The sequence below is a fragment of the Barbus barbus genome (assembly GCF_936440315.1).
Source record: "Barbus barbus genome assembly, chromosome: 38".
NCBI lineage: Eukaryota > Metazoa > Chordata > Actinopteri > Cypriniformes > Cyprinidae > Barbus > Barbus barbus.
The window spans coordinates 6,216,814-6,227,773 of NC_136716.1; the positions used below are offsets into that span (position 1 = coordinate 6,216,814).

Here is a 10,960-nt window from a genome sequence, read left to right on the forward strand (position 1 = left end):
ATTAAATTTTTATTAACTAATTAAATTTACATTTTTAATATTAACAAAAAAAGTATAATAATAATAATAATAATAATAATAATAATAATAATAATAATGTGGTAATGCAAACGGAAAAAAATGGTAACATTCCAGTCATTGAAATGTTTGCACATTCACTTATTAATGAAGTTATTAATCAGATACAATATTGTTTTATAAGCTTAAATTAGTTCACTTTTAAAAACACTTTTGCTGATAATTTACTCACCCCCATGTCATCCAAGATGTCCATGTCTGTCTTTCTTTCTTCAGTCGAAAAGAAATTAAGGTTTTTGATAAACCTTTCTCCATAAAATGGACTTCATTGGGACCCAAACGGTTCAAGGTCCAAATGACAGTTTCAGTACAGCTTCAAAGGGCTTTAAACGATACCAGACGATGAATAAGGGTCTTATCTAGCGACACGATCGGTCATTTCAAAAATAAATAAAAAAAGTTTAAGTTTTATAAGCACAAATGCTCGCCTTGCTCTGTTCTGTGATGCGCGTTCATGACGTCACGTAATACACAATGACGTTGAAAAGGTCACGGTTGAAGTACCGAGTCAGTGTTTACAAATGTGCGGAAGGAGGACCATATACACATATTCAAATGTCTTTGTGTCAGTTTATCGTTTAAAGTGCCCATTTCGTGTGCGTATCCAGGGTGTTTTAATATTAAAAAGCCTACTGACTCGGTAATTCCGCCTAAGTCAACCGTGACCTTTTCCACGTAATTGCGTATTACGTGACGTCACGAACGCGCATCACAGAACAGAGCAAGGCGAGCATTTGTGCTTATAAAACTTAAACTTTTTTATTTATTTTTGAAATGACCGATCGTTTCGCTAGATAAGACCCTTATTCATCGTCTGGTATCGTTTAAAGCCCTTTGAAGCTGCACTGAAACTGTCATTTGGACCTTGAACCGTTTTGGTCCCAATGAAGTCCATTTTATGGAGAAATGTTTTCATCAAAAACCTTAATTTCTTTTCGACTGAAGAAAGACAGACATGGACATCTTGGATGACATGGGGGTGAGTAAATTATCAGCAATTTTTGTTTAAAGTGAACTAATCCTTTAAGTACCACCAGGTGAAAACCTAGCTGGAATGTGTAAATACTCTCCGTGGCAACAGTCCTAATGTTTGCATCCACACATAAATGTTTTAAAATGAGATGACTACTAAACAGGACTCGAATATTCCAAAAGCCAGTTTTTTTTTTTTTTTTTTTTTTTGGCCATTTGTTAGAAAAAAAATCTAACTCCTGGATCTGCTCTTGCAGGTATCGGAGCAGGTGGAAAAAGAAATCAGATCTCTATTTTACGGCAGTGACAAAGCAGAAGAACTGGAGCTTCCTGAATCTCTCCTGCAGTGGCTCTCTGATCACTTTGTGAGCACCACTAAACTGCAGGCTTCACTCAGCGCTCTGGAGAGCAGCATTCTGGGTAACCTGTCCCTTCTGGTAGAGGAAGGCCAGTCACCTTCTAAAGAGACTATAGCCCAAACTGTACGACAAGCCACAGGGGAGGCAGGCCTCTCTGAGGAAGTAAGCTATTGAGGACTTTGTCTTCAAGTATTTTAAGAAATTAATTGCTCTCTATATTTAGATATGTAATGCTACTTTTGTGTTCTCCACAGCATGTACAGTTGATTGTCAACAATGCGATGAAGCTCTATTCAGAAGACCGCACTGGTCTGGTGGACTATGCATTGGAATCTGGAGGTATAGAAATAGTCTTATCTCTGTGGCTTTAGTTTAAGTTAGTTTTTACAGTTTTGTCTAGCTGTAGGAATGTGAAACAGAATTAGGGAGTGCATGCAATCCATCTAGCAATATGTGTTGACAGTGCTCGATAGATTACTTATGAATTGTAGTCTGTTACTGATTCCAAAGTACATGACAACTTGTATTTAGGAGCGTGATCCACTGCGTTACACATTTTATATAATATAATGAGACTACTTTTTGATTACTTTTAAAATGCGTTTTATACGGTGGTCGAGAGAGCTCAACACGCTGCAAATAGAAAAACGACTGCAAATTAAGAAAACAACTTCATCAATTTGACAACACACGTGCTGCAAATGCTCACAACACAAACAAATATACACACTGCAAATACTCACAACACAACCAAACAAAGAAACGCGCTGCAAATAAAAATCTTTAGTTGGTTGTGTTATGAGCATTTGCAGCACCTGCTGTCAAATTGAGGATGTTTTCTTGATTTGCTGGTGGTTTTTCTATTTGCATGTGTTTTCAGAAGTTGCAGCGCGTTGAGCTCTCTATCTTTTTAATCACATTGATTTAAATAGGTTAATCTTGTACCATGTTGAGATGGAAAAAAAAAAAAATACAAAGAAAAGGAAAATATATTCCATTTGTTGTCATTACAACAATTACATCAAGGTTTCCTAAACTGGCGTTTGTCAAAGAACTGTTAGGGGGTTTCTGAGTTTAAGGAGAAGGTAGAGGTCGGCCTATTGATCGGTTTTGCCAATTAATCGGCACCGATATTTGATTGCTGGAACTATTGGCTATCAGCAAAAATCCATGCGATAGTTTCTGGGCTGTCCACTGTCATTATACAGTGCAAGAGCGGCCTCTAGTTTCTGGGCTGTCCACTGTCATTATACAGTGCAAGAGCGGCCTCTAGTTTCTGGGCTGTCCACTGTCATTATATAGTGCAAGAGCGGCCTCTAGAAGCAGAAATCACTGATACCTTGTGCTGTTTTTGACATGCGCTGCCAGTGTTGTAGTCGAGACCAGCTCATTCGAGTCTGAGTCAAGACCGAGTTCAGAGAGGGTTGTGTCCGAGTCAAGACCGAGACCAGAGAGGTTGAAGTCCAAGACAAATCCAAGTCCACATAAGTTTGGGTCTGAGACAAGACCTAAAGAAATCTTCAAGAATGTCAAATGTTTGGTGGAAACAATAAAATTGTCACCATACTCAAACAGTACATCAAATATACCATGGCATGTACACTGTATTTTATTTACTTAGTGGTTAAAAATATAAAAATAATAAAAATATTATCAGTTAAGGGTAAAAAGGCCACATAGTAAGGTGGTGTAAAGGTAATTTTATTACAATTATGAATTTTTTTTTATGACGGACGAAAGTTTCGGACTCTGTGTGCAATGAACTTTTTGTGACTCTTATATGCAAACTGAATAATAGATGATGTAACCGACATTTTCAACACATAGTTAAGAGGCTCCACATGGCATCCTGCTGCCTTCGCACTAACGTTAGTCTCAAGTAATGTGCAGTTGCGCACAAGAAAATCACCAATCATTGGATGTGTCAGTGAAACATCAACTTAAAGAAATACTAACATACGGTAATAATCATGAAATATTTTGACGTGGATTCGACAATAAGTCCAATTCCTAATATGTTTGAGTAGGAGTCAAAATGCACACAAGTTCATGACAAGACCAAGACCATTAAAATATGGTCTCGAGTCCGAGTCTCCAGTACTCACTGCGTGCTGCACAGAGCGGGAAACTTCAGACTCGGATTTAAATGCAGCCAACAGGAAATCCTGCCTCTCCACAGAGCACCATTCACATGGTTTCATTAAATTACATTGTCCCAAATCATTATTAATGAACATAATGACTTTACCCTAGCAGGGGCGGTTCTAGACCACCAAAACCGCCCCTACACCCTAGGCTGTAAAATTGAGTATTGCGCATTTTTTCAATGAAACGTTTGTCTGTCTTTGGCTCTAATAAAGTCTGTATGCTTCAAATAGAGAGCTATAATATATATCGTGCTTTCTCTTTCCATTTGGTTTTTTTTAAACATCGAACTTCAAACTCCAAAAAAAAACTTAAAAAAAAAAAATTCAGGGCAAATGACTAGTCTTTGTGTGAATGTCCACCAAACTGGAAGGCTTTCAGAATGTATCTATCCAGTATGCCATTTTAGAAAATACATTTTAAAAGCTGAAAGAACTAAGAATCAATAAGTTATGAACCATTTATGTTGTGTGAATAACATGTAATCATGCAATTATAAAAAAGTAACTAGTGTGTTTTTTTTTTTTTTTTTTTTTTTTACTTTTTGTGATCTAATTTTAAGTTACCAAGTACTTAATTTTTGGAATCTGATTATGTAATCCAGATTGCACTGTTCACTGTGTGTGGATATTCGATGAGACCCATAAAAACCTACATACTGTGTATTTTATCACAGAGTAGATGAACTTAAGGGTAGTTTGTGGGCCAAAATTGGGGCCTTGACTTGTTCACTGATGTGACTTGAGCATACGTTTTGTTTGTTTGCTTGTTTTCCTTTCTTTCTCAATGGTGCAGTTTTTACCCTGTGCATCTTTTTGAAAAATAGCTTTGCTAAAATAGCTGTTTGTTTGAACTGGTTTTTCATCTGACTGGGAGAAAAACATGCTGTTTGCATGCATGCTATTTGATACCTGCTTGGTGTAGTGTGGTGAATTTGAATGTATTTCTTTGTGTCTGTAGGAGGCAGCATCATAAGTACACGTTGTTCAGAGTCCTTTGACACCAAAACTGCACTGCTGAGTCTGTTTGGCCTCCCACTGTGGTTCTTCTCCCAGTCACCACGTGTAGTTATACAGGTTTGAGAAATTTCACAATTCTGATTTTCTTTCATGTACATTTTTTTTTTTTTAAGGTTGCATTGCTTTAATGGTAACTTCTCTCCTTTATCTTCATTTGTCCCTCCAGCCAGATGTGCATCCTGGGAACTGCTGGGCATTTAAAGGTTCACAAGGTTTTCTGGTGATCGGGTTGTCCATGAAGATTGTGCCTACAGCCTTTTCTCTAGATCATGTGCCCAAATCCCTGTCGCCCACCGGCAACATCAGCAGCGCCCCACAAGAGTTCAATGTATATGTGAGTACACATGGATTTTTTTTTTTTTTTTACATTTCATATAAATTGCTCCCTCAAAGAGCAGTTTCTTGAAAATAAAATATTGTAGAGTAGAGCAAAAGTCTGTTCATTGCCACATGATCCTTCAGTACTGATGCTGAATTCAGATGTCATCACAGGAATTAAAAAAAAAAAAAAAAGTCCTGATATTTCGAGGTTTTCCAGGTGTCTTAATTTAATATTTAACTTGGTCAAGTAATTTTTTTTTTCTCTCTCTGTTCTATTAAAGGGTCTTGATGATGAGCAGCAGGAAGAGGGGCAGTTGCTCGGACAGTTTGTTTATGATGAAAATGGAGGTTCTCTTCAAACTTTCTTTGTATCTGTAAGTATCACACAAGCACAGTTTTCCTGTGTATTGTGATTTCTGTTGTTTTTAATGCATTTAATCGCACTTTAGCTGCATGTAACTTACTGATGGCTTCTTGTGAATGGTTTTGTTGATGTTATAAATACATAAGTCAATACAGGGAAAAAAATTAAAAAGGAGGAGGTGGCTTGTCAATATGGAAGTTTTAATTGCCATCTACCAGCAGTAGCTAACAGGGTCATGCTAACCAGTTAATATTTATAATCGTTGATTGATTGCCTAATCTTGTAATTCTGTCTTCCTCAAGGAGGAGGTCCCGAGAGGTTTTCAGATCATTGAGATGAAAGTGCTGTCTAACTGGGGTCATCCTGAATACACCTGTGTGTACCGTTTCCGGGTTCACGGGAAACTTGTTGATGAACTTGCAAGCAGTTAGGACTTTATGAACTCCTGACAGTCTGTCACTCATGCACTGAAAAAAGGAATTGAGCTCTTGAGAATAATGTGCCATGAGTTACACAGTTGGGCCTGAGATGACCTGAGGACATCTGATAAAGGATTGCATGCTGGTACATGTACTGTTAGGCCTGAGGGCCAGATTCAGCACTTGCACTCTTCTGAAGCATCGCACTGTTTTCACTATTGTCAGTCACCAGGGTTATGCTTATTTTTCGTTGTTGTTGTTGTTGTTATTATTAAATACTTTTGTTATCATTATTATACCCTATTTGGCAGAATTGTCACCAGAAAAAATGCATTGACAAATTGCTGAGCTACAAACAAACCAGTGAAGAATGTATTTTAGACTAAATGTATATGTTGTAAAAAGTTCCTTTTTTTTTTTCTTTTTTTTTTGCTAGCTAATGTACCCTATTTAAGAATGGCTAGAGAAAAATCGCTATTTATTTTTGTGTATTTAAGTTTATATAAGTGACATTGGATTGTGTATTTTTGTAAATGCTTTTCATGATCTTTATGCAGAGGATTTTGTAATTGCCATGTCTTCATAGGTTGGCTTTTCAAATAAAATTCAATTTTTTTTTTATCATTTTAAAGAAGGATTGGATGTTTATTATTGTGGATATTATTCTGCAGTGCAGAAATTTCTCAAAATAAGTTGTTTAAATTGGAGTGTATAACACATGGTGTATGAAATTACAGTAAAGATGCAACAATACACCACGAAATGTCTTTTAAGAGGTCCCTGCACCTGAAGTTAGTACATCTTTATGGTTAAGGTTAGGCTAGAGACATAATTAGCCAGTATTGTCAATTATTTTTCCATTTGTGAGATAAAGCAAACTCCATTTATCTTGTCATTTGCTGTATCCAGCGACGTAAACAATTAGATTGAAGGGTGATTCTCACAAAATTGTAGGTTTGTTTTTTTTGTTTTTTTTTATAAGCTTTCAAGATGTGGGTAGTGTTGCCAACTTGGCAATTTTGTTGCTAAATTTAGGAACTTCTCAGACTTCCCTAGCAACTTTCTTCCAAAAGCACCTAGCAACAAATTTAGCTATTTTTAAAATGTATTTAGCAGCTTTCAACTTTTCTTGAGCACCTTCCCCTGAATTATTTGGCAACACTGGATGTGGGTGTTTTTCTGTAAAAAGGACACTTGGAAACTCCAAAAGGAGTCGAGCGCACTAATGGACTTGTGCTTACTGTACAACTCCTGCACGTAACCACAATCATCTTTACCTTGATTGCAATCTTCATTCATCAAAACTTTACTAGCGAGATGCTTGTTTACTTTATCCAGTGTAGCAAATTAGCTCAAAAGGGAATTGTATGTAAATAAATAGTTAATTGATTAATTACAATTATATCGGCTGACAGTAATAACTGTAGCAGAATTAAATTGCCTTCAACTGATCTGTCCGTCTAGCGAACGTTCAACTCTAAGAAAGGATATTTCCTTGGCCACAGAAAATACTTTCCTATTAATGCATTAGAGCATGTAGCGAGGGTCAAAATCGTAAAGAGACATTTAATTTGCAAGGCAGAACCAGAAACTCCATGTAATTTGTGCGCACAACTTTTAACTAAACGCTAACACATAACTAATCTAAACGAATAAACATACGCGTACATACAAAGGGGAGCTAAAGTGGATGAATGAAGCCATTAGAGAAACCAGAGAATGCAGTTATGGAAAGAGTCAGTTAACCACCTGAGTAAAACCATTAGTGCCATTTATAACGGGGTCTATAACTTATACTAAACCTCTGTTTCGTTTAGTTAAATGTACAATACTTGCATTGCCTTGGTTGTGACGAGTGTCTGGAATGCAGTCTCGAATGAAAATCTTAATGGTTTCAAGGTTTTGAACTCCCGATCACATTCTTCCAGGTTGAAGAGTGATGAATTCCAAAGATGTTCTGAGGTAGAAATGTTCTTCCTAGGTAGAAAGTGAAAAATAGCTAAGAAAGACATCTGCTGAGGTCCGAGGATCCTTGGTTGAATGGAAAGTCAAGGCTGCAAGGCCTGGCGCAAAACTTAAGGGTCGATGAGGACCTCACATCCTTCTCATCCTCTTAGGATCTAACAGAACCGCAGACTCTAGGCGGCTCACTGATGTGAGAGCTTTATCTGCTATAGAGATCACACGTCTGGGGAGTCAAAGAGCCTATGGTGACTTGAACTTTTGGAGGGAAAGTTTACGACTCTTTGTCTCCGTGCATGGTAATTTACATATGAACTGGATTGGAAGTTGATATAAAAACTAATAAAGATACTTAGAACACGTATATGTTGCATAGGTATAGACATATACACTCTCAATTAGATCATCCGAAGACGAATTGATAGAGACCAAACATGGTATAATTGAGGTAATATTAACTAGTGATCTATCATAAGCATGCATAAAACAGTATACAATACACAAAAACATATACAAGAACAGTAATAATATACACAATTACCCGAAAGATATGAGTGTTCATTCACAGAAAGGTTTTTCTATTAATTAATTAGAGAAGAGTCCATTTTCCTAAGGGGAAATTAAGTGAGTGTTGCTCTATCCGCATTCCTTTGAGCAATAAGACTAGTGTTATCAGATTGGTTGCCATGGAACCGGGGGCCTGGAGTCATTCACAGACATATTGGCACCCAGTATGTGTATTGGGTGAGGGGTCTGTGACTATTTGTTAATTTAATGACTAATTGATTTGTTAAATCAAATGCAAAATGGTGTGTCTGATTGGTCCAAATGCTACTCCAGCCAAGAAATGTGGTTTGTGTATTATCTTTGCCAACACTGGTGATTGCAATAAAACTGGTTTACTTTCGTTCTTTACATCAACATTAAATGACGAGGATTACAAGTCAATCTGAGCAAACATGCTGGTTTCATTACTTTATGGTGCTTGAGAGGCATCACAAATCCTATAAGCTATAAGTTTTTAACAGAAAGATGAAGGCTGTGACATCAAAGTTGTCCACTAGGATAAGGAATATTTTGAAACCATTTTTTTCCAATCAGTTTGTGTTCCTTTAAACTGAAATAAATGCATTGAACTGTTTTAACTATGATGTACTGACAGTACAGTTTTATATAATCAGTGAACAAAGAAAAATGCTTATTCTAAGAATTATTCCATTTATTAACTTTTTCTAACATGCTATCAAGCAATATGACGGTTTGTTTTGTGTAGTAGCCTATTTCTGTGCCATTTAGTGTACTAAACTGCACGGCATAATTTCCTAAATAAATCTCTTTGATTCTGCGCATCCTCCTCCGCATTAATTAAAAACTGACATTTTTCTACAGAACTTCAAACTTGACTCATGATACAGGACATTATGCACCTTCAAGTTCATATTTTCATGACTAAATGCACAGAGAAATAGAAATTCATTACCCAACAAGCTGAATTTGTGCATTAATAATAATAATTAGGTTACATTTGTGTATTAATAATAATAATTAGGTTACATGATGATTTAATTTAATGACACAACACCTAATTTTCTGGCTGAAAGGAAGATGACAACATCTATTCAAATATTTTTTTTTTTACCAAGTAACGTTTGTATGATCTAATTAATATTTACACACGCAACCCAGTGGAACTTGCATCTCGATGTACATTTTTAAGAGTTGAACTATTTTTAAATAGTTGCCCTATATTTAAAAATGCAATGCACATGCTTGAACGCAAGTTTAGTTGTAGTAATTAATATGGTTATGCAATATTAAATAAATATTCTTTGAATAAAACAATCTTGCGGTTCTTATAATTTCCCCCTTTAGATCAAGAAGTTGATGATGACATGAGTGGAGACCGATTACTGAAAAAACCTATCAGTGGTCACTTTGAAGTCGAGGATGGCTCGAGGGGATGACTACTCGGGAACCAATTACCAGTGACCATGAAGTTCTCTTTACTATAGAGAACTCTATCTACAGTAGCCCAAAAGTCCTTCCTACTGCACAGGACCAGAGGACCCTGTCACCAATGACCTCGAAGTCCTCCCTACTGGATAGGAATCTGTCACCGGTGACCCTTAATTACTCTCTGCTGCAGAAGAACACCTATTGGGAACCCATTACCACATTGGTGCTTGCCATATATGCGAGGACTTAAACCTGACCTTGCCCTGAGAGAGAAGGCCCTCCTCCAACAGCAACAAGAGAGGTATGTGAGAGGCTGTGTGTGTGAATTGATTTGGAAGAGGAGCTGAAAAAATTAGCAACCATTGCCAGTTTTGGAATGTGCTTTTAAAAAAAATAAAAAAAAAGGCACACTCACAGCATGCACAATGAATGTGTGTTAAAATGTACATGAATTACGCAAATAAATAAAAAATTATAAATGTACAAAAATATGTATCTAGAAAATATGCAAAAAATAAGCACATTAATTACAAAATATGCACATAAATATGAAATATGTATTCAAATATGCACTTTGAAAATTTTTTTGAAGTGCAGAGGACGGATTCAATGATGGTGGAGTAGAACTGTTTCAGCAGCTCCTGTGGCAGGTTGAACTTCCTCAGCTGGCGGAGGAAGTATAACCTCTGCTGGGCCTTTTTCTCAATGGACTCAATGTGAATATCCTGAAAGGTCCTGAGAAATTGTGGTGCCCAGGAATCTGAATGACTCCACTGCAGTCACGGTGCTGTTCATGATGACAGCCAGCTCCTTAACCTCCTGTCTGTAAGCAGACTCGTCACCGTCCTGGATGAGGCCGATCAGTGTGGTGTCGTCTGAAAACATCAGGAGCTTGACAGAGGGGTCTTTAGATGTGCAGTCGTTGGTGTAGAGGGAGAACGCAGTGGGGAGAGTACGCAGCCCTGAGGAGCTCCAGTGCTGATGGTGCGGTGCTGGATGGGAATTTACCAAGCTTTACTAACTGCTGTCTGTCTGTCAGGAAGCTGGTGATCCAGCGAACCAGTGATCTGTTGAAGATCTGTGTGAAGATGGGTGCCAGCTGGTCAGCACAGGTTTTTAGGCAGGCTGGTGACAGACCGTCTGGGCCTGGTGCTTTCCTTCTTTTGTTCTTTCTGAAGACCTGGCGCACGTAATCTTCGCTGATCTGAATTGTAGGTGTGGGGGAGAGGGGGGTTGCTGGAGGTGTGAATGGTTGTGTGGAGAGGTGTTCAGGGCGGGTGTGGGGTGTTTTTTCAAACCTGCAGTAGAACTCAATCAGGTCGTCTGCCAGTTGTTGATTCTCCAGAGTGCTGGGAGATGGTGTCT

General features: G+C 37.6%; 1 protein-coding gene across 3 annotated transcripts in view; it reads left to right on the plus strand.

The window, feature by feature from the left end:
• The window catches only part of LOC306857659 (SUN domain-containing protein 1-like), a 32,502-nt gene extending 26,189 nt beyond the window's left edge, over window positions 1-6,313 (plus strand). For all 3 annotated transcript variants that reach the window (XM_079397697.1, XM_079397695.1, XM_079397696.1), the window contains 6 exons: window positions 1,308-1,571; window positions 1,664-1,748; window positions 4,515-4,630; window positions 4,740-4,907; window positions 5,176-5,268; window positions 5,561-6,313. In XM_079397697.1, the coding sequence (XP_079253823.1) occupies window positions 1,308-1,571; window positions 1,664-1,748; window positions 4,515-4,630; window positions 4,740-4,907; window positions 5,176-5,268; window positions 5,561-5,689 (855 nt within the window). In that variant the 3' untranslated portion in view covers window positions 5,690-6,313. The remainder of the gene's footprint in view (window positions 1-1,307; window positions 1,572-1,663; window positions 1,749-4,514; window positions 4,631-4,739; window positions 4,908-5,175; window positions 5,269-5,560) is intronic.
• Window positions 6,314-10,960: the final 4,647 nt, after the last annotated feature.